This window comes from Pongo pygmaeus, chromosome 17, assembly GCF_028885625.2.
Source record: "Pongo pygmaeus isolate AG05252 chromosome 17, NHGRI_mPonPyg2-v2.0_pri, whole genome shotgun sequence".
Lineage (NCBI taxonomy): Eukaryota > Metazoa > Chordata > Mammalia > Primates > Hominidae > Pongo > Pongo pygmaeus.
Genome location: NC_072390.2, coordinates 45,999,268 through 46,022,605, shown reverse-complemented (window position 1 = coordinate 46,022,605; position 23,338 = coordinate 45,999,268). Strand labels below are relative to the sequence as shown.

The window sequence follows — 23,338 nt, the reverse complement described above, 5'->3', positions numbered from 1 at the left end:
GCCAAGGCTGTGAAGGAATCAGGGTGCTATCTCAGGACCACTTAGAGGGTGTCTGCAAGTTAGGGGGCATCTGTAAGCAGGGAGGAAAGGTTTTCTAGAAATCACTAGGAAGTGGAAGAGAAGAGGTGATGGGAACAGAGCCATACCCTGGGGCTTGAGATAGAGGTTTCTGAGGTGGAACAGTTTCAGGAGCTGACAGCCTCATGGATCTGATCCAGGAGAGGGGAGTGAACTGAGTGAACTGGAGTATGCAGGGAAGTCCAATAATTGGAGTCATCAGACCTTGTCTGTGTGTCTAGGAGAGAGTTCAAGGAAAGCAGCGGGGAAGCACTAGGGTTTGCACAGAAAGCAGAAGGGAGCTTAGGAGACTAGAACAATTGTGAACTCTGTAAGCCAGCCTTCTGAGTTTAAATGCTGGCTCTGAGGTCAAGAGTGGATTCTTTCTTGAGCCTCCCATTCTCCAGGTGTTAAATGGCTAAAATGATATCCCTTTTGTGGACAATTGTGAAATATTCAGCATATAGCAGGGACCAGGTGCATGGTAATCCCCATCATTAGCTACACTCACTACCCATCATCAGCTGCCAACTGTTAGAGAGAAAGTAGTGAGAAATGAGCATATTTCCTTAAGATGCCCCTCACTTCTCCTAGGATTTCTAAAATCCAGATGATGTATATATTTGTTGTATTTGTTTCCATTTTTGGTCTTTTTGTTCCCTTACTAAACCAATGGTGCATCTTACAATTTTTGATACCTTGAATCCAGGAAATATACTCCTTGTTCTCCTGCTTATAGATACAAGGATGCTGGTACAGTTTGGTGTTCTTTTTGTCTCATTTTGCCACTAGATGGCAGGCCCATTCTATTATTCCTGCACCCCGCCCCCCACCCCAACCCCATCAGTGGAATGAATAATTAAGTTTTGTAATAAAAGTATAGCTAAAATTTTGAAATGGAAAAATAGGGTAATCTTGAATGGACAGATATCAAAATGCAAAGTTTCAAAAACAAAGAATGTCAGAACTTTACACAATAACACTCTGCTGCCATCATTTCTTTAAACATCTACTTTACCCCATGAAAACATAAGCTCCTTGCAGCCAAGGGCTGTGTTATAAATCTTTCTATGTTCAGGACTTAGAAAGTCCAGTCCTACTGCCAGGCCCAGTGGATTTAAAAATATTGAACCTGGAGAAGAGAAAGGTCTTTATGAATTCATTACGCACATCAAGCAAGACTAAGATAACTCTTAAGAAAGATTGATGCCTCCTTTATGAAGAGTACAAGAAGAGATTAGCTTGAAATAGTAGCAAGAGGGACTCCATTGAAACTTAAGAAAGAACTTCCTGATACAGATGCTGTGAACCCTGGGAGTGGATAACCAAGAATGATAGATAGCGGCCCCCTTCCTCCTTTCACTGGTCAGGAGGTATGTCCTAATGGGAGGATTGGACTAGTTGGCCTCTCAAGCTTCTTTTAATTCTCTTTGTGATTGTAAATGTGTTTTCCTCACTTATTGCAAATTATGGCTGTTATTTGCTCCACTGGTGAAAATCTATTGTACAATTAATTTTTTTGTAGAGATTTCAAAGCATTTCGTAGCTGATCTTCATTATCATGGGTGATGTATATTTCTGTAGAGACAGAAAAACTGAGAAGCTCTACTGAGCAAGCTGGGGACCCTCCCCACAGTCCAGGATCTGTTCTCTTACAAAGATCTTATGAGTTTTTTAAACCAAATAAACAAAGAAAACTTGTTTTGCTCTGAAGGAAAAAAACAAAAAAGACAAACAAAATGAACAGCAACTTTGCCTGACCTTTCCATCGCCTGTAAGCCTCAGAGCTGTTGGCCGTGTCTTGTAATAACTCTGATCTTTTGACTAAAAAAGAATGCTAATCAGCCGGGCTTTGCCAACCTCCATTTGTTACCCAGTTGCTAAGTGATCGCTAAAGATTAGCCAGTCATAGGTGAATGGAAATTTCTACCCTGTGCTTTTTTTTTTAGAGATGAAAAATAGCTTAGGGCATTTAAAGAAAAAACAAACAAACAAACACTTTTATGTCTTTGGCTCTTCAATTGTTTTTAAACAGCGTTTCTCTGTCCCAACAAATCCAAGAATTGGAAGAGGCAACAAATGTTTTTCTGAAGTTCTGAAGTGCCCTTAACCTTGGCTTTTTTCTTGTTCCCGTCATCATTTCTTTAGCTGGGGTGAACTGTCTGATGATGCAAAAGCCACGAGAAAAACCACCAGCTTTATATATTGTATATCTTCTCCAACTCACCCATCAAATAGGGGCAAAATAATAGTACTGATCACTAGGACTGTTGTGAGGATCAAATCAGACAATAGTATGAGAAATGCTCAGCATAGGGCCTGTCCAGAGAAGGTACCCAGTGCATACTGGATTCTTTACTAGTGGTGTGATCACCATCACCCTTGTCGTGTGCCAGGTTCTCTCTGTGCTTCAGAGTATTATTATTCCAAAGGGAAATGCGCATTGAATTTTCTCTCTTAAAAACTACTTGCAGTAGAACACCCTTTGACTGGGGTAAAAACCCTTGAGTAACAGAGGCCACTGTGTCCGAAAGCTTTACCTGTGTACAGGTGTGCCACAGCTGCATGAACCTCACCTTTGGCTTGCTCATCTAAAAAGTGGACCAAAACCTTGTAACTGACACACAAGTTTAGAAAGGTCAGATAGCATGGTGGGTAGATCTATTCCAGGTTCCCTTGCAATTACCAAAAGGAGCTTGGGAGGATCTCTGTCTTGTAACTTTCAAATGCTTCATTAATCCACATGTAGCACTGCACAGAGCTGATTTTTTTTCTTTCTTTTTTTTTTTTTTTTGAGATGGAGTCTCGCTCTGTTACCCAGGCTGGAGTGGAGTGGCATGATCTCGGCTCACTGCAACCTCCGCCTCCCAGGTTCAAGCAATTCTGCCTCAGCCACCTCAGTAGCTGGGATTACAGGCATCCGCCACCACACATGGCTAACTTTTGTATTTTTAGTAGAGACGGGGTTTCACCATGTTGGCTAGGCTAATCTCGAACTCCTGACCTCAGGTAATCCTCCCATCTTGGCCTCCCAAAGTTCTGGGATTACAGGTGTGAGCCACCACGCCCGGCCCACAGCTCATTTTGAAGGAACTCTACCAATAACCTGCTGTTTACAATTTTTACATGATAAATAACATAGTAACAAACATCCTTATATGTATATCTTTTCATAATTTTAAGACTCTCCTGAGGTAAGATCCTAGAAGCTGGGTTGAAGAATTTGGTTCTGTTTCCATGGGTTGGGTCATTAGAATGTTCAGATGATGCACCTGTTAGCAGATGCTCTTCATCCCTAGTTATCAGGGCTATGTCAGGAGGAGGGGAAAAGAGACATGAGGAATTTGTTTGTCTCTGTGTTCCTTTTACTTCCTTGATAGTTTGTCTCTGTTTATCCTATTTCTTTTTCTAACACCCTGGCTTTTACTTATGGCCAAATATTACTGGAATATGTATGAGAGTAGAGGGAGACGAAGACTGGGTCGGGGATGCAGGGAGTGGAAATATTGAGGGAATATTCCTTTTAATCATTATCTTTATTTTTATTTCATTCCAGCTTCTTAATGTGGATCAGGTGAGTGGATTTTTCTAATTTTTAAGACTATAAATCCTAAACAAATTTCTCTAATTTTTAAGACTCTAAGTCCTGTACTAGCAACAACATGGATTTTTCTACCCTTCCTTAGAGTGCTCCAGATTATGTGGGAATTTTATTTCTCTTTGTTTGCTAGAGAAACTCCTAAAGAGCTCATTCCTTAGAAAAGCATGAATTTCCGCATGTCTCTTTAACCATCAATTTAGCTGCTCTCAAAGAAATCTGAACAATGCTTTGCTTGTGTATCTTTTTCCTTCTGTATCCACTTTTAACTAAATGTCTCTTTCCAGTGTCTCCATTTCTAATTCTCAAGAAGGGAGTTAACTGGACTGATTATTCTTCATCATCCCATTGTGGGCAGATCTTTGAACAGTCTATCTCTTGGGCTTCCAGACAACCTGTAGATGGCCACTTTTAGGTTCAGTACCTCTCTCATCCAGTCAGCTGTTGGTTGAGTGTGTGGTAGGGTGTGTATCATATGGAATGGAAAGATCCTCTGATGCTCTAGAATTCCGAATGAGGTGAAGGGCATTCAGTTGACCTTGGGTGCTCTTACTCAGGGATTTCTTTAAATTGGCAAGCTAGTCCAGGGGCAGTGCCTCACACCTGTAATCTCAGCACTTTGGGAGGCCGAGGTGGGAGGATCACTTGAGCCCAGGAGTTCAAGACCAGCCTTGGCCACATAGCAAATCCCCATCTCTACAAAAAATAAAAAAAATTAGCGGGATGTGGTGGTGTGTGCTTGTGGTCCCAGCTGCTTGGGAGGCGGAGGCAGGAGGATCACTTGAGTCTGGGAGATTGAGGCTTCAGTGAACTATGATTGTGCCACTGCACTCCAGCCTGGGCAACAGAGTGAGACCTTGTCTCAAGAAAATAAATAAATAAATAAATAAATAAATAAATAAATAAATAGGCAAACTAGGAAAGAAAAAGCATGGGAAGTATAGCCTGTCATTTTGTTAAAAAAAAAAAAAAAGAAAAGAAAAGGCTTCTAAAAAATATCTACACATACATTTACCCTATGACCCAGCAATTTAGGTATTTGCCCCAGAGAAATGAAAACATATGGCCACCAAGGCTTGAACATGAATGTTTATAATAGCTTCATTTCTGATAACACAAAACTGGAGACAGTCTGGGTGTTCATCAAAATGAGAACGGAAAAGCAATTTTGACATAATTATACAATAGAACGCTACTGCGTTCCATTGCAAAATAGTTTGTTTTCTACAAAAAGAAATGTATTACTGGTACACACAACCTAGATGAATCTCAAAAAATTATGCTGAGTGATAGAAGTCTATTCCAGAGTCCACACTATATGACTCCATTTATATAAAGTTCTAGGAGAGGCAGAACGAAAAAAAATTTCAATGAAAAAGTCATTGCCTCTCAGAGATAGAGAACAGGCCTGAGCAAGAAGACGCATTGGTGTTTTCTGGGGTCATGGTCATGTTCACATCTTGAAAGGGGTTTGGTTACACGGGTGTATGCATTCTTCAAAACTTAGCAAATGTACACTTAAAATTGGTGCATTTCATGCTCTGTGATTTTGCCTCAGAAGAAAAAATGTAAATAAATCTTGAACTGTAATTCAACTCTGATGTGTTCAGCGTACTGATATATTTAAGTATACTTATGGCTATAATTTAATTTGAAATTCACCAAGAGAAATAAGATGGATTGATCAATGGATAGAGACATGGATAGATATGTAATAAACCAAGAACAGTAAAACGTTAATGGTGAAATCTTGGTGGTAGAAATTCAAGTGTTCACTGAAAATTCTTTCAGTTTGCTATGTGTGTGAAAAGTTTCCCAATAGAATGTTGGGGAAAATGTCTACTGATGTATGATGTACCATTCAATTAACAACAAATAGTCATGCGCCTGTCATATATAAAGCATTATGATATGTACTAAAGATACAAGAATGAAGAAAGACAAAGCTTTTGGCTCGGAGGTTTCACAGTTTCATAAAGGAGACTAAAGTACTAAATTGTTAGGGGAACAAACATGTCAACAATTTTCTGGAATCGTCTAATTTCAAGTACTTTACTTTTATTTATTTTATATTTAAAAGAAATGTGTTTTATTATTATTTAAGTTTCTGTTTCTATTTTTATATATTTCAGGGGTACAAGTGCAGGATTTTTTAATTTTCATTTTTTTAAAGCATAGTCTCCTGTCATCTAGGCTGGACTACAGTGGCACAGTCATGGCTCACTGCAGCCTTGAATTCCTGGGCTCTAGTGATCTTCCCATGTCAGCCGCCCAAGCAGCTGAGACCGCAGGTGTACACCACCATGGCCACCTAATTTCTTAAAATTTTTGTAAAGACGAGGTCTCACTATGTTGCCCAGGCTGGTCTGGAACTCCTGGGCTCAAGCAGTCCTGCTGCCTTGGCCTCCCAAAGTGCTGGACTTACAGGCATGAACCACCGAGCCTGGCTGCAGATTTTTTACATTCACGGATTGCATAACAGTTGCATCTAGGCTTTTCAGTGTACCCATCACCGGAATAGTGAATATTGTACCCAAGAGGTAATTTTTCAATCCTTACTTTCTCCTACCTTCCCACATTTTGGAGTCCCCAGTGTCTATTATTCCACTCTGTATGCCCACGTGTACCCACTGTTTAGCTTCCACTTATAAGTGAGAACATACGGGTTTTTTTTTGTGTTTTTTTTTTGAGACAGTTTCACTCTTGTTGCCCAGGCTGGAGTGCAATGGTGCGATCTTGGCTCACTGCAACCTCTGCTTCCCGGGTTCAAGTGATTCTTCTGCCTCAGCCTCCTGAGTAGCTGGGATTCCAGGCATGCACCACCACACCTGGCTAATTTTATATTTTTAGTAGAGACGGGGCTTCTCCATGTTGGTAAGGCTGGTCTCAAATGACTTTCTGTTTTTGAATTATTTCATTTAGGTTAATGGCCTCCAGTTCCATCCATGTTGCTGCAGAAGACATGATTTCATTCTTTTTTATGGCTGAGTAGTATCCTGTGGTATATATGTACCACAGTTTTTTAATCCAGTTGATGGATTAAATTGGACACTTAGGTTGATGGACACTTAGGTTGATTCCATATTCGAGTACTTTATTTTTAAACGTAAGGAATTCTTTAAGTAAATGACTCCATGTTATTTTGATTGACTAATTTTGTAAGTGTTTTTATGTAAACAAACTCACAAGTTAGGAAAAATATCTTTCATCAAATGCTGTCTTCTAATTTTGTTTAGGGAAATGTTTGTCTCATAACCATACCTTGTCTGGCTGTTGCCTCTGTGACCTATTGACATAATATTTAAAATTTACTTTACAGCAAGGAAAAGGGCACTCAAAATGCACGGAAAAGTCAATGAAAGTCACAAGAAGAAAAGGTTAATATTTAAGGTTGACTTTGGTTGGAGTTATCTTCAACTTTCCCCCACCCTCTTCCTGCAGAATCTCCTCCTTCCAGCTGAGGATTCTTCCTAAAACCTGGTTATAAGGTGTCTTGCTCACGATTGTCTGTGGCTCTTTACTGCATAAAGAGTCTGTTCCCACAGCCTTAGCTGCTGTTCCAAGTCCTCCACAGGGTGGCCTGTACCTGCCTCTTCACCCACACCTTCTGCTGTGCTCACCGCCTCTAATCCCTTACCCGCTAGCCACCCTCACCTGTGTGAGGTAAGCTTCTGATCTAGGTGGTCCTTCCTCCTGTTTACTTACTCTCTGGATTAGTTCATTTTTGCATTACTATAAAGAAATACCTGAGGCTGGTTATTTATTTATTTATTTATTGAGACGGAGTCTCACTCTGTCGCCCAGGCTGGAGTGCAGCGGCGCCATCTCGGCTCACTGCAACCACTGCGTCCCAGGTTCAAGCGATTCTCCTACCTCAGCCTCCAGAGTAGCTGGGATTATAGATGCCCGCCACCACTCCCGGCTAATTTTTGTATTTTTAGTAGAGACAGGGTTTCGCCATGTTGGTCAGGCTGGTCTTGAACTCCTGACCTCAGGTGATCTGACTGCCTCAGCCTCCCAAAGTGCTGGCATTGCAGGTGTGAGCCACCACACCTGGCCTGAGGCTGGTAGTTTATAAAGAAAAGAGGTTTAATTGGCTCACGGTTCTGCAGGTGAACCAGAGGTGTGGTGCTGGCATCTGCTTCTGGTGAGGGCGTCAGGAAGCTTCCAATTATTGGCGGAAGGCAAAGTGGGTGTATCACATGGTGAGACCAGGATCAAGAGAGAGGGGAGAGAGGGGCTACACTTTTAAAAAACAACCAGATCTCGAGTGAACTACCTGAGTGAGAACTGGCTCATCACCAAGGGGATGGAACCAATCCGTTCATGAGGGATCGGTTCCCATCATCCAATACCTCCCACCAGACTCCACTTCCATCATTGGAGGTCACATTTCAACTGAGATTTGGAAGGGACTGTATCCTAACTATATTAACTTCCAATTTCCATCGAAAGCCCACCTGTCTAAGAAGAGCTCCTAGACATTCCCTTTCCCCTTCAACTTGGAGGAATTGGGAATGACAAAGAGAAATTAATCAAAAGAAGAATTAATCCCTCCAATCAGCCTTGGCATTTTCTTTCTATCTTTGATATGTTGTTTTTTACAGAGTGTCTTGGGTTTCAGAATAAGCTGTTTGTAACTACTTCCTCCACTATATTGTGAGCCTCTGGAGGGCAAGGGCTGGGTCTTACTAATCTTTGAGTAATTTTAAAGCCACTAAACAGGGCTCTGCACATAGTGAGGATTCAACATATGCTTAGTTGAATCTAATTTTTCAGAAAAAGTCAACATCTATTCTTAAGATAGCCCACACCAGGCTGAGTGTGTTATTTGTAAATCCATTGGCCAGCGTCATTTCCTCCAAAGTGCAGCATTTTTGATAGAACCAAAGGCTCATGACTGACCTTCAGAAAGACATTTTGTATTTCACCATCAAAGAGTGGTACAGGTTTTATTAGACTTCCGTAATCCAGGTCTCGTTTCTCAGGCAACTCTGAAGCGTATCACACTTTATCTGAGAGGGTCACAATTAGTGAAGGAAGGGATTGGCCTTTGCAAGTTTGTGTTGCTCACGAACTTATTAAATTGCTTAATTTTTTTTTTCTTCCTAGCTTTGATAGATTGACTTTGCCTCTTTTACTGCGTGCGTAGTGCCATCTTGTGGCCATAAAGCATATAACACTCATAGTTATGCCACAGCGCTTCTGTTCCATCTTATTTCTGTAGTCTAGAGGATCTCTAAGTGTAGAAACACATGGATTATTACTAGGTGAGCGTACATATAGTTTACTGCTAAGCCAATTCAACCTGGTACATCTAGCTTGGGTATATCTAGAAGCATTTAAGATGCTTGTATTTTGTGCGTTTTCCAGCTTCTTTCGTTGAAGTACCCCAATCCAGTGTTTTTCTTTGAAAAAGAACCCATGTAAACTAGGGAAACAATAGATGTGGTCCTTGGAGAGGCTGGAATGAGAAACTCAAGATTACTTTAGAAGGATCCAACTCAAGAGGGGTTGCAAAACCAAACTTCCTGCTAGAAGAAGCTGAAAGCAGTAGACGAGGGGCAGGGGAACATATAGGATACGTCTTAATGTATAGCCTCGGGTAAAAAGAAAGAAGAATAAAACAGATCTTTAATACAGTGAGTAAAATCTCCAACAATCCAAGTAACCAGAATATAGGAACTGAAAGAGATTTTGAACCATTGCAAATAGATTGTGTCCTGCACTGAAACCTCTGTAGTTTTCCTCAGAATCCCTCAAACCCATTGAGAATCCATCAATTCAGACTTAACAATGAGAACTAACTTGGGCTTGGGATGCAGCAGATTAAATGTTGACAGTTAAATGAATCATGCACAGGTTTAGAAAAACAGTCTGAAAATTTTGTTTGGATTTTTGCAATTGTCCTGCTTGAATGTACCAAAAACCCTTACCCTCTGAGACAGGTAAATTCCTCCCACCACAGTTCACCATTCTTCCTATGACTGGCCCTCTGTTCATTCAGTTACTGACTATTTCTTTTGTTGGTTGATACTGGAGTAAGTATGAGCTGACAAACATCAAAAAGACCCATTCTTGCCTTCATTTATCTCAATACCCACTGACAGTATGCAGGGGAACAATGGGGGATGCAAATCAATTCTTCAACAGCTTTATGACCCTAACTTCAGAGATCCTATCTACAGGAACAAGGGGAATGCAAATGGTCAGAACCTGGTGCTACCTGACTTTTAGCAACAACGAAGTGGGCCAAAGTGCAGCCTGATTAATGTTTAATTACAAATATATTTCTGTTCGGAACTCAGCATGCAATTCTTGTCAACACTGGGAGACAGTTTCAAGTCTGGTAATAATTGAGGAGGAAGCAACCACTAACAGGGCTAAAGGAACAAGGAGAGAGCGTGGGTCCAGGAACTCAGAGAGGGAGTTGCTCTATAGAGAGATGCGTGACAGAGAGAGGTAGAGGGAGAGATGCCCTGATCTCATTTTTCTCTTTCTCATCAATCTTTAGCCAAGGCCATCACTGGCCAAGCCCATCTAAAAGCCAGAGGCAGCAAGCAGTGCCCGTTGAAACATCCATAAAAGGTAAGCTCCTGGGTCTCAGTGCGGGGTGAAGAAGGGTAGAGAGTGAGTATGAAGAGGCAAATGGAAAATGCCTGGCCCAGGGCGTATCTGGATTTTTAACAGAGACACACATTCCTCATTACAGGGTTTTTCAATCTGGATAGGTGGGTTTTTGTAATCTGTGGAGCAATATGAGTCCATTCCCATCCACTGATGGACTTGATACTGTATGTTTCATATCATGCCAATAACGCATTATAGCAAGTGGGGCAGGGGTATGATGGAAGGTGTGAGGGACAGAGACAATGCTGAAAGCTTCTTGATTAGCATGAGGGTAGAAAGAAAGTCAGAGATTGAATGGCATAGCAAGATCCACAAAGTGAAAGCTCAAGGTTCACATATATCATTTGTGAAATAGTAGAATATTTGAAGGTTGACTGTGATAAATTAAAGATGCATATTGTAATTTCCAGAACCATTGCAATCACCCAATGGGTTCTTCCTGCCGCTGCACAGACAAAACCAATTCACTGAGACCATGACATTACAATAAAGAAAGAGCTTAATTGAAATGGCCTGGCCATACCATGTGGGAGATTGTTATCAAATCAATCGGGTTTTTCAAGGGTAGTTTGGCCAGCAGGGGGATAGGGGAATGGGTGCTGCTGATTGGATGAGGATGCAATCATAGGGGTGTGGAAAACGGTCCTAGTGCACCACGTCTGCTATAGGATGGGGGCCACAGGAGCAGTTGAGCCAAGAGTCATGGGTATCCAGTCGTCAAAAATGCAAAAGTAGCAAAGGACATCCCAAAAGGCCAGTCTTATTTTCTATTATAATAATGTTATCTGCCGGAGTAATTGGGGAAGTTGCAAATTTTGTCACTTCCCGAATAATGGATGGTAATTTTTTACTCCTACACCTTAGCAGACTAGAAGCCCCTTTCATCCTCCTAACCTGGTGGGCTTTCATTAGTTTTATAAAGGTGGTTTAGTTTTAGGGAAAGGTTCTTATCATTTAAACTATAACCTAAATTTCTCCCAAAGTTAGCTTAGCCCAAGCCCAGGAAGGACCAAAGGCAGTTTGGAGGTTAAAGGCAAGATAGGGGTTGGTTAGATCAGATCTCTTTCATGTTGTAATTTTCTCATTGTTATAATTTTTGCAAAGGTGGTTTCACTCTGAAGTTCCCCCTAAATCTTTACACAATGATAGAAATGTTCTAGATTTGTGCTGTCCAATTGGTAGCTGCTTGTCACGTAGAGCATAGACCTAGAGTGTAAGTACAAATCTAAATGGGAAAAAACTGAATTTTCCCTGGTGCAAAAAAGGAAAACTTTCCCTTGCCATCTCTCATCTCTCTTTTCTTAGAGTATTTAGTTTAAAAAACTTGCAGTTGTTAGTTCTTTCTCTATCTCCTTTGCCAGCTTTATAACCAGGGATGTCCTTCTGAAGGACCTGGGGCTATCTCTTTGAAATGTTAACATCAAGGAGGCTAGCCTCCCTATCTTCCCATCTCCATGGGTGCTCGCTCCAAATTATAACTAGCTACCTGTCAGAGAGATCTAAGAAGTTTTATTATTTATTTGAATAAAGGCAATTAGCAAACACAATAGCCACCTCAATTACTAGGTGAGTTTAAGATGAGCTATGTATGACAAATGGTGCTGTCAAATCCTCTGACTTGAGGACAAGCTATAGTTTATCTTGTGAACAGGTATGTTCTAAATGGCTATATAAAAAGGCAGAACTTTTTGTCTTTGCAATTTCTTTTTTTTTTTTTTTTTTTTTTTGTGAGATGGAGTTTCACTCTTATTGCCAGGCTGGAGTGCAATGGCGCGATCTCAGCTCACTGCAAACTCCACCTCCCGGTTCAAGCAATTCTCCTGCCTCAGCCTCCTGAGTAGTTGGGATTACAGGCACCTGCCACCTGCCCAGCTAAGTTTTTTATTTTTAGTAGAGCTGGGGTTTCTCTGGTCAGGCCGGTCTCGAACTCCTGACCTCAGGTGATCCGCCCGCCTTGGCCTCCCAAACTGTTGGGATTAAAAGCATGAGCCACCGTGCCCAGCCTGTGGTTTCTTTTTTCTCTCTCTTTTTTTTAGACAGAGTCTCGCACTGTTGCCCAGGCTGGAGTGCAGTGGCGTGCTCTCGGCTCACTGCAAGCTCTGCCTCCCAGGTTCAAGCAATTCTCCCAAGTAGCTGGGACTACAGGTGCCCGCCACCATGCCCGGCTAATTTTTTGTATTTTTAGTAGAGACGGGGTTTCACTGTGTTAGCCAGGATGGTCTTGATCTCCTAACCTGGTGATCTGCCCGGCTCGGCTTCCCTAAGTGCTGGGATTACAGGCGTGAGCCACTGTGCCCGGCCTGCAGTTTCTTTAGGAGCTACCTGTGATGTGCCTCACTTTCAGGGCTTAATGCTTATTCAATGATAACACTGTTTTCTTTCTCCTTTACTTTGTGGAAAGGTTTTTTTAGGTTGACAGGAAATTTTGTTGTTAGTTATATTTCCTCAATAAGAGCAACCAATTAAAAAGTAAACACAAGCGGGTGTAGGTGAAAGGTCAATAGAGGCGCTACAGTGGAATCCTAAAGCATGTAGTACACAAAAGAAGTCAGGAAACAAGAGTGGAGAAAACCAAAAAACCAACAGAAAACCCAGGTGAACAAAGAGAAAATACAAAGATGGAAGCTTAAACTTATCCATATAAATAATTGTTGTAAAACCTTCTGATAAAAGTCAGAAATTGTCAAAACGGGAAAAGCCAAGACCTACCTGTATATTGTTTACAATAAATGTACTATAAAGGCACAGACAGGTGTCAAGCAAAAGGATCAAAAAGATATACCACGGAAACACTAACCATAAGAAGGCTGGTATGGCTGTATTAATGTTAGGCAAAGTAGATTTCAAGACAAAGAATGTGTTAGAAGAAAAACTTCAGGCAAATTACATTTTACAAAGTTGGCTGGGTGTGGTGGCTCACGCCTGTAATTCCAGCAGTTTGGGAGGCTGAGGCAGGTGGATCACTTGAGGCCAGGAGTTCGAGACCAGCCTGGGCAACATGGGGAAACCCCATCTCTACTAAAAAAAAAAAAAAAAAAAATACAAAAATTAGCCTGGTGTGGTGGCATACGCCTGTAATCCCAGCTACTTAGGAGGCTGAGAGGAGAATCACTTGATCCCGGGAGGCAGAGGTTGCAGTGAGCCGAGATCCCACCACCGCGCTCCAGCCTGGGTGACAGAGTGAGACTCCATCTCCAAAATAATAAAATAAATAAATATATAACAAATTTTACAAACTTTAATTGAGCAAAGAATAATTTGCAAATTGGGCAGCACCTAAACCAGAGTAGATTCAGAGCCATGCTGGCGCTGCCACGTGGTCAGAGAGGATTTATGGACAGAAAAAGGAAGTGAGGTACAGAAATAGCAGGACTGGTTACAGCTCAGGGTTTGCCTTATTTGAATGCAGTTTGAACAGTTGGCTGCCTGTGAGTGGTTGAAGTATTGCGGCCGTGATTGCCTCAGACAAGAGTAGGTTACAGTCTGTTTACACATCCAGTTAGGTTATAGTTCACTAAGTATGGAGAAACCTTCAGGCCAAACTTAAAATATGTAACAAGGGCCGGGTGTGGTAATTCACGCCTGTAATCCCAGCACTTTGGGAGGCCAAGGCAGGCGGATCACCTGAGGTTGGGAGTTTGAGACCAGCCTGACCAATATGGAGAAACCCTGTCTCTATTAAAAATACAAAATTAGCCGGGCATGGTGGCGCATGCCTGTAACCCCAGCTACTTGGGAGGGTGAGGCAGGAGAATCATTTGAACCTGGGAGGCAGAGGTTGTGGTGAGCTGAGATTGCGCCATTTCACTCCATTGAAACTCCATCTCAAAAAAAAAAGAATGTAAGGAGGCAGCTTTAGGCTAAAGGTAATTAGCAGTTATAAACAGAGATGAAGAGAGGCATTTCATAATGATAAAAAGATCAGTCCTTCAGGAACACAGTAATCCTAAATGTATTTGTACCTAGTAACACAGGCAAAAAGTTTCAAAACACAGGAAACAAAAATAGAAAGCATTAAAGGAGGAAATAAGCAAAGCCACACTTGGGAGACTTCAACCTCTTAGTAATTAATGGAAAAAGTAGACAAAGTAATTGGGAATGATATAGAGGCATAAAATAAAACATAATGAAACTAATAAATTTTGGTCCATTAAGAAAGTCAGATTTAATGATCTGAAACGTCTCATTTTTAGGTGATGTTTGGTTAGCAACGTCCTACTGTAGACACTTTGATGTGGTGGTGATTGGAAGATGGTCTGCAGAGATCAACCAGAATTAGCTCCACGTGCCACTTGGAGTGGGAACTGAAGTCACACAGGAATAAAACAGTCTTCATGCTTTAGGATGTCCTGATGTGCCAGTGTCGTGAAATCTTCATTCATGAGACATTCCAGTTTACCGGCAGTACAGAATAGAATATGCTATAGCCCCCAAAATACGTTTTTAGTATAAGGATTATTTTGAGCTGATTATTTTGAGAAATAGCAGATGCAGGAGAAACTCCGAAGACAGAACGTAAGTTTACCTTTTGTAAAGGGATTTACATTTATAAGGGAAATATCCATTTGTAAGGCTGTCTCCTTCTGTACCGGAAACACAGGATGACTATAAGTGACAAAGACATTAATTTAAATCTGCATGACAAATCTTACTCAAGCTTACCAGACTTTTCCTGGTCACTTTCCCATAACTTGTTTCCCCTGCCCAGAAGCCCCTAATCCCCTTTCCTTTGTTTTAGCCCAAGTCGGTATATTATTAAACTAAATTGGGCCTGAGGCTGCCTCCATACCTTGAGTCCCCACATGACGAACTGCAGCCTAGCTTGGTACATAAATGAACTGAAAGCCTAATTTAGGAGTATATTTTTGTAATACATAGCTGAGTGTCAATCAATCACAGCAGCTGAGTTTCAGCCAGTCACTGGCTGCCAACTGATCAGCCCACCTCCAAATAAGGCAAAGGCTCAGCTGTAACCAATCAAGCAGCTTCCCTACCTCATTTCCGTTTTCTGTCTATGAATATGGCCTGCTCATTATTGTAGAATAGAGTTCTCTGAACCTTTTCTAGTTCCAGGGCAGCCCAATTTTGTGAATCATTCTTTGCTTAAATAAACTGTTAGATTTAATTTGTTTAAAGCTCTTCTTTTAACATTTTACACCCAAGTTCTAACCACCCCTTTGAGCTGCTCATTCCAGTTACTCCAAAGCATGCATGAGATACACATGTTAACAGATTAATATTTGTTTTTCTCTTGTTAATCTGTGTTTTGTTACAGAGCCCCAGCTGGGGACCTAGAAGAAAAAGATTTGTTTTTCTTCTCTTACAGCAGCAACTCTGATCTTTTCCCTTCTAAACTATAACAAGCAATTAAAACAGCCTCTCAAACACTGGTAGAATGATTTCATCTCTTTGGGTTAGATATACTAGCCTTCTCCTGCCAAACCCAACAGATTTCTCCAGCGTTAGTCTCAGCAGAGAGCAACCTTCACTTCCTTAGGAACAAGGTTGCCAGAGTTGGACATTGAAAATGCCGAGTACCCAGATAAATTTGAATTCTAGATAACCGATAACTTTTTTTTATTGCAAGCAGATCTAATTAAATAACAAAGTCCAAGAAACACCTGCCTTTAAGGCACTCTCCCTAACAAACTGAGTTATATTCCTTGTAAAATATAATAGAGAAATAAAAATCTATGGGGAAAGGGTCATTCTAAAGACAGTCTTTTTATTTAAATATTTTATGATGATACATATACGAATATAATCTTCCAAAAAACAAATGTAAAACTAATACAAATCACTTTTTCAGGAACAAAGAAAGTCATTTAGAAAATGTGATTATGCTACAAGAGGCAGGTTAGGTTTCCAAGGCTGCTCAAGGTGGAAGCTTAAGACCAACTTTTGTTTGAGTACATAGGTGATATTTACATTTTCACATACTAGTGATATTCCTGTTGCATACTTGGCAAAATAAAACTGTTAGTAAGTCTACAATAATAAAAGAAACAACAATTACTAAGTAAACCATTCTAGATGATGGAAGAATAACCTCCATTTAAGCTACAGACTTAGATGTCTAAAAATATGTGTCCTGATCTGTACACAGTTAGTGGGAGCACACTATATAAATCCTTTGCATAACACCATTCAACAATATTTTTTAAAGTCTACAAAATTTTAAAGTTTCACTTCCCAGTCAAGAAATTAGTCTTTGAAAATTATGAAAATTATCGTGTTGTGGGAAATATTTATACAAATTATTACTGATAATGCACATATATTTTGAAACATTGTTTCTAGGAGCAATAAAATATAACCTATTTAGGAGATAAACAACCCAAATGATTAGTAAAAAAATTAACTATGTAGAAAAGGGAAGGATGTTGTGCAAAATCAAGTCAATTATTAGAGGTTTTTATAATATAATATTGAGTACTTATGTACTAAGTCACACCCAGCCAGTCAATAACTGAGAAATCAAAATAAAATAATAATTTCAAAGTATTACAGAAATACAGGGTCTTTTGAGATTTTTGGCAATTGTAAACAAAAACGAATGGTTTGTACAATTCAGTGTAATTCTACAAATATTTATTTGGCACCCATGTTAGGCACTGAGGATACACAGCAGTAAAATAGGCCTAGTTGTTCTCACAACTAGAGAACATAGTTGGTTAATGTAGCTGCACTGAATTGTAGCTGTTTAGAAGATAATATACCCTGAGGCTTTTTAAAGTATACTATTACTATAAGAAGTAAAATTATTTTATATTTATAAATTTTGTTCTGGATTATTCAACTGAATTTGGAGTGTTCAAAATTTTCATGGCGGCTGAGGTGAGGAAGAGGTATAATGCTATTTTTTTTCTTTTCTTTTCTTTTTTTGAGACAGAATCTCACTCTGTTGCCCAGACTGGAGTGCAATGGTGCGATCTCAGCTAACTGCAACCTCCGCTTCCCGGGTTCAAGTGATTCTGCCTCAGCCTCCCAAGTAGCTGGGATTACAGGCGCCCACCATCACGCCCAGCTAATTTTTGTATTTTTAGTAGAGACAGGGTTTCGCCAGGTTGGCCTGGCTGATCTCAAACTCCTGACCTCAGGTGATCCGCCCACCTCGGCCTCCCAAAGTGCTGGGATTACAGGTGTGAGCCACCACCCCTGGCCAGTATAATGCTATTTTTAAGACTATACAGTATGTATGTGCACACACACACAAGTCATGTGCACAGAAACATACAATGTTTATTCTTATCATCAATGGTCCAATTTAATGAATCACACGCAGATTAAAAGGGTTCAAGTCTTAAGGAAGTTATGGGCACCATAACTGGTGCTCAGACTGTGCATGTATCTTTGGATCAATGAGTTGTTGAAAATCTGCTAGATGCAGTAAAGTACAGAATACAGAACATCAATGTTTAATGTTAATATGGTAGGCAAAGAGACCCAATCAGTTTCCTGGGTTGCTTTACTGGACGGCCAATGAACTAGATACTCTGTTCACTTGGTAAATTCTCAGAAGCCAGACTGACTCTCTATGTATCTTGTTTTATCAGGATTGTTTGCATAGCTTGCTAAAAGGCACCTAAACAGCAGCATCATCTCTATGTCCTCAGTAAATTGTGGAACATTTCTAAAATACACTCCTGGAAGCAGAGACAGTGTGGTCCTTTGCATATCAGTGACTGATAAAAATTTTAAGATCAATGTGTATGTGTCTCTGTGTGTCTGTAAGGCTCATGAAGAATCAGGTACATTGGAAACATGAAATTAGTCACTGCTAATTAAACTCTGGGTCAGTTTGTGGCTGACTGCTGTTTAGGAGTAAGAATGCTGTACAGTGCTACGCTTGGTGACTCTGGTGGAAGATGTGGTTATGGTAGAATTAGAATGACCAGATTCCTCTAAACCAAAATCTGGCAGAGGGCCAGGGACTCCAGCTCCAGACACCATGGTGTTCCTAGCCTTCATAGAATTTTCAGTGGGAATCTGGTAACTGGATTGCAGAGTGGAAGCAGGTGCTAGAACTCTTTCTGTCACTGTCACATTCTGTCCTACTGCTATATTAGGCATGGCCAGAGTAGGCTGCACACCTGAGCTGGGGGCAAGGAAGCTCTCTCTTTCCCTCACCATGACGTAAGGTGCATCTTGAAGATGCTGAGTGCCTTCCAGAGGATTCGATCCACCCCCATGAGGCTGTATTACTCTTTCAGTGACCACAACTGTACCTTCATTAGCATAAGGCTGATCTACCAAGGTAGAAGCTGGAGCATACACCCTCTCTGTCACAATAAGGCTCTGTGGCTGTCTAGAACCCAAGATCACAGTGGTTGGTGGCACAGTGGACCCTGTGACATAGGAAGTTTCTGTTGCTATCACATTTCTAGAAGCCACTGGGTCAGGAAGAGGTGTAGCTACCTTTTGCGCCTGCCTAGAAGACACAGATCTTTCAGTGACTATTTCCTGAGTTACTTTCTCTGCATTGGCTTCTTGCAAAGATTTTGGAACTGGGAAGCTACTGCCAGAGGAGTAGGTATTCTCTGAATTAACCATAGTTTGCTCATAGAGTGAATGTGAAGCTGTGTTCATACTTGTTTCTGTGGCAGGTTTTTGTCTCTGCTCAATTTCCATATTTATATCTATTTTTTGACCTAGGCAAACTTCAGCTAGTGTCTTGAATTTAAGTCCCAAATCATCCAAGAAGCGGTCATCTAGCTCTCCTTCAATAAAACTGCAACAACCAATAGAAGCATTCAGCGATTCAGTTTCTTCCTGAGAATAAACCAGAAGGCAGTCTTTGGCTGTGTGATTTTCATCTTCCTCAGTGTAAGAGGCCGCTTTCTAAAATGAAAACAAAACAAAACAAACACAAAACAGACAAATAATTAGCAATACAAATTCATTTTTAAACAAGACTCTATATTCCTGTTCAAAATGCAGTAATGTGAATTTAATTACAAGGAACCATCAGGGAAACACAAATTGAGAGAGATCCTATGACACAACTGGCCTGTATTCTTAAAAAAAATTAATATCAGGGAAAAAATAGAAAGGCAGAGGGGACTGTTTCAGATTAAAGGAGACTAAAGTGTCAGGACAACTAAATGGAATGCAGGATCCTGAGAAAAACAAAATTGCTATAAAAGATAGTGTGATAGTTGGCTAAATTGAAATATGGACTGTGTCAATATTAAAGTTCTACATTTGTTAACTGTTCTATAGTAATGTAAGAGAATGTGTGTGAATGTGTGTCAGTGAGAGAGAGACAGAGAAAATGGAAAAGCAAATAGCAAATGTGGCAAAATGTTTATTGGGTTCAAAATTTCTCTTATTCTTGCAAATTTTCTGCTAACTTTGAAATTACTTCCAAATCAAAAGTTAGTACATACATACGTAACCAAGAATGACTGGAGCAGGATTAGAGTGGAGAGAGGGAAAACTTATCAAAGAAAACAAACAGGATGCTAGAATTGAGCTTAGCAGTGAGACAGGAAAGGCCAAGAAATGGTTTTGCTTGACACCACTCACATCCCTGTTAAGCTAATACTTGAAGGTGGGTGAAGGATGGTATGAAAGATGGGAGGGTAAAAAGGAGCAGAAAGTGGGAAAGCATGCTAATAATTTGCAAATTTAGAAGAGAGGGGACAGAAGTAACTTGCTTTCCTCAGTGGAAGCCCCTCCCCTTACTCCTCTCTAGGGCCCTTCAGATGCCTTATATTCCAACTCTGCCCATTCTCATGGGAGCACAGGGCCTACTTTTTTTTTTTTTTTTTTTTAATTATTCTTACTATGTCTGTAAGATCTATAGTAAGGTTATTTATTTTATTTCTGATATCCATAGTTTGTGTTTAATCTCTTAATATCCTAATTAGTCTGGTAAAATGTTTATCAATTTTACTGACCTCTTTTAATAATAAGCTTGTGGCTTCAATGTTTTTTTCTTATTACTTTTTGCTAAATATTTCATTGATTTCTGCTCTAAAATTCATCATTATCTTATTTCTGCTTGTTTTGGGTTTAATTTGCTCTTCTAACTTCTGAGGGTGGAAGCTTAGGTCACTGATTTGAAAACCATCTTCTAATATAACCATTTTTGCTACAATTTCCCTTCAAGCATCACTTTAGTAGAACCCCACAAATTTTCATAAAGTATAATTTAATTTGCAGTCACGTGTATTTATAAATATTTGAGTATATTTTATATATCTCTTTGTTACTGATCTCTGGTTTTAATTTTTTTGTCGTCAAAGTACATTGTATGACTGCAGTTCTTTAAAAGTTATTTACATTTATTTAATGTCCTAGAATATAGTCTATATGAAAAAGCATGTGTATTCTGCTTCTGTTGCATAGAGTGTTCTGTCAATGTCAACTAGATCCATTTGGTTGATGGTACTAAGTTTTCTATATGCTTACTGATTCTGTCACTTGTTCTTTCATTTACTGATAGATCAGGTTGAACTCTCCAACTATCATTATGAATTTGTCTGTTTCTCTTTCAGTTGTTTTTGCTTTAAGTTTTAAAAATTTCTGTTATTAGATTCTGACATATTTAGGAGTTTCAGGCCTCCTGATGAACTGACCCATTTTTCATTATGAACTATCCCTCATTATTCCTGGTAATATTCCTTGTTCTGAAGTATACTTTATCTCTATGTTATACTTTTTTTTTTTTTTTTAGACAGAGTTTCACTCTGTTGCCCAGGCTGGAGTGCAGTGGTATGATCACAGCTCACTGCATCCTTGGCTTTCCAGGCTCAAGTGATCCTCCTACCTCAGCCTTCTGAGTAGCTGGGACTACAGGTGTGTGCCAGCATGCCCGGCTAATTTTTTGTATTTTTGGAGAGATAGGGTTTTACCATATTGCCCAAGCTGGTCTTGAACTTCTGGGCTCAAGCAGTCTGCCTGCCTTGACCTCCCAGAGTGCTGGGATCACAGGCATAAGCCACTGTGCCTGACCTCTACATTATACTTTTATTTTCAGTTCTGCTTCCAATTCCTTAATTCTAGCATGAGCTTCCTTACTGCATCTGATCATCTTCCTGGAACTTTTATCATCATTTTTTGGTGGACCCTCATAATAGCAAAGCCAAGTACTCTCATACAGAAGGTAAAATTTAAATGGACTTCATAGATTGTGTTTTTTAGGTTATATATTCTCTGCCTCTCCTACGGAGCTCATCACTACCAAGCCTGCTCCTGCAGAGGGATGGAACTTTCTGACCCACTGACATCTGTCTTGGTCATATGACTTGCTTTGGTCAATGAAATGTGAGTGTAAAAAGGTGGAGGCTTTGAGAGCCATTGCCTAGTTCTGCCTTGTTCTTTTCTTTGGGTCACAAGGACGGCAGCTTCCCAGGTACAATCTGCTCTCTCAGTGTGCATCTTGATATGAAGACATCATGAAGGAGAGCAGAGCTGAGCTGACTGGCAAAAACATAACTGTAAGTGAGAAATATGCCTGTGTGAGAACTAAGATCATGGGGTCACTTGTTACTGCAGCATAATTTAGCTAACACCAACTGATTCTGTGGGTCCCATTTCTCTTTCCTTATTGCCTGTAAGTATTCCCTGAAAAAAGAAAAAAAAAACAAACCCAAAGTCTCATTTGGATCCAAGGCAATGATTACCCTATTAATATCACATTCACATACAAATGTTCCCCCCACCCCCCACCACCAATACATAAAACCCATCCTTACATCAGTGAAATAATTTCTTAAGAATTCTTCGTTCAGTGCAACAGCAGCTGCCTGAGCTCCAGCCATGTCTCTGGAAGCCCCTGTGGCTCTTGTGGTCTTCGTGGTTTCAGTGGTCATGATAACACCTGTGGCCCCTGTAACCTGGGTAGCTCTACCAGAAAGCAGGCTTCTGTGTTCTTCCCACCTTCCATCCATCTCAGACATCTCATGTTGCCCTTTGGCAATGGAAGCAGAGCTACTTCCTTTCATTGTGGCTTCCTTGGCCATACCTCCTACTCCATTTCTTCCTACTAGATTGTCCCCTTGATCCACTGGCCGAAATGATGGCACCACCTGTGAGAGCAAACACAGCTGAGAACTGAGTCAGGAGGATGGAGGGAATCCTTCATCCTTGGTAGAAGGATCTGAGCCAAGCGGGCATAGGAAGGTATAAGCTATTTCCACTGAGGCCAATTAGAAAAAGTATTTTGAGTTGAATAACTTATGTAAGTCTTATGAAGATCTCCTTTCTTCTATCTTCTTGTTTTATAGCTGGATAGAACCCAAAGAGAAAAGAAAGCCCAAACAGTCACAGCTCCTTTACTCTATGGGACCAATGGCATTTCAACCTCCCTCTACAGTTTGATACCTTCTTCTATAGTTATAGAATTCTTAATTTTGTTTTGACCTGGATCCATGGCCACCCAAAATAAAGACTATATTTCTAAGCCTCTGATGCCACTAGGTATAGCCACCTGCCTAAACTGTGGTCAATGTGAATGAAGCAGAAATGGTGTACGCAAGTTCCGGGAAGTGTGCTTAAAGAGGGTTCTTCACTTTTCTCCCATCTGCTGGTTACAATGTGGGGACAGCAGCTAGGTAGCTAGAACTGGGACAGGAGGACAGTGTGGAAATGGAACTCAACCATGGAAGAAAAACAAGGAAGAGGGAGCTGGGAACCATGCTGTGGATGAATCATCATGTTGATCTTGGAATGCCCATTTTAGGGTGAAGCCACCTGAGTTCTCTGCCACTTGATGCTAAATTCTATCCTATTAGAAATGGTGCTCATAACAGATGGTGGTGAGAGGTCCAGGGTGAAGATGCAATAGAGAGACAAAGGGATATGGCTATGAAGTAGTTGGGAAACGGGGTTTTGCAACATTTTACAACTGTCATGGGGGTTGTGGGCTTACCTCTGCAAACCCTATGTATTGAGGGAAACAGAAATGAAGCAGTTCCTGGTTACGAAAACTGCCCATTTAATGTTGGGACAAAAGACTTAGATCCCTACACACTCTTGCTCTTCCTGAACCTTGCTCTACATTCTCTACAACATGGGAAGTGTCAAAACAGAGTAAAACTATCTCAA

General features: G+C 40.5%; 1 protein-coding gene and 1 long non-coding RNA gene across 2 annotated transcripts in view; one reads left to right on the top strand and one right to left on the bottom strand.

The window, feature by feature from the left end:
- Positions 1 to 7,977: 7,977 nt before the first annotated feature.
- On the top strand, positions 7,978 to 22,694 carry LOC129019040 (uncharacterized). The gene is made up of 6 exons (XR_008495483.2): positions 7,978 to 8,925; positions 10,170 to 10,243; positions 14,479 to 14,800; positions 18,941 to 19,111; positions 21,434 to 21,729; positions 22,519 to 22,694. It is a non-coding gene; the product is annotated as an uncharacterized LOC129019040 (long non-coding RNA).
- The window catches only part of DSG2 (desmoglein 2), a 50,811-nt gene continuing 43,463 nt past the window's right edge, over positions 15,991 to 23,338 (bottom strand). The window contains exons 14-15 of the mRNA XM_054461296.2: positions 21,988 to 22,320; positions 15,991 to 19,126 (exon numbers count right to left, since the gene is read on the bottom strand). Coding sequence (XP_054317271.1) covers positions 18,104 to 19,126; positions 21,988 to 22,320 — 1,356 coding nt within the window. The 3' untranslated portion in view covers positions 15,991 to 18,103. The remainder of the gene's footprint in view (positions 19,127 to 21,987; positions 22,321 to 23,338) is intronic.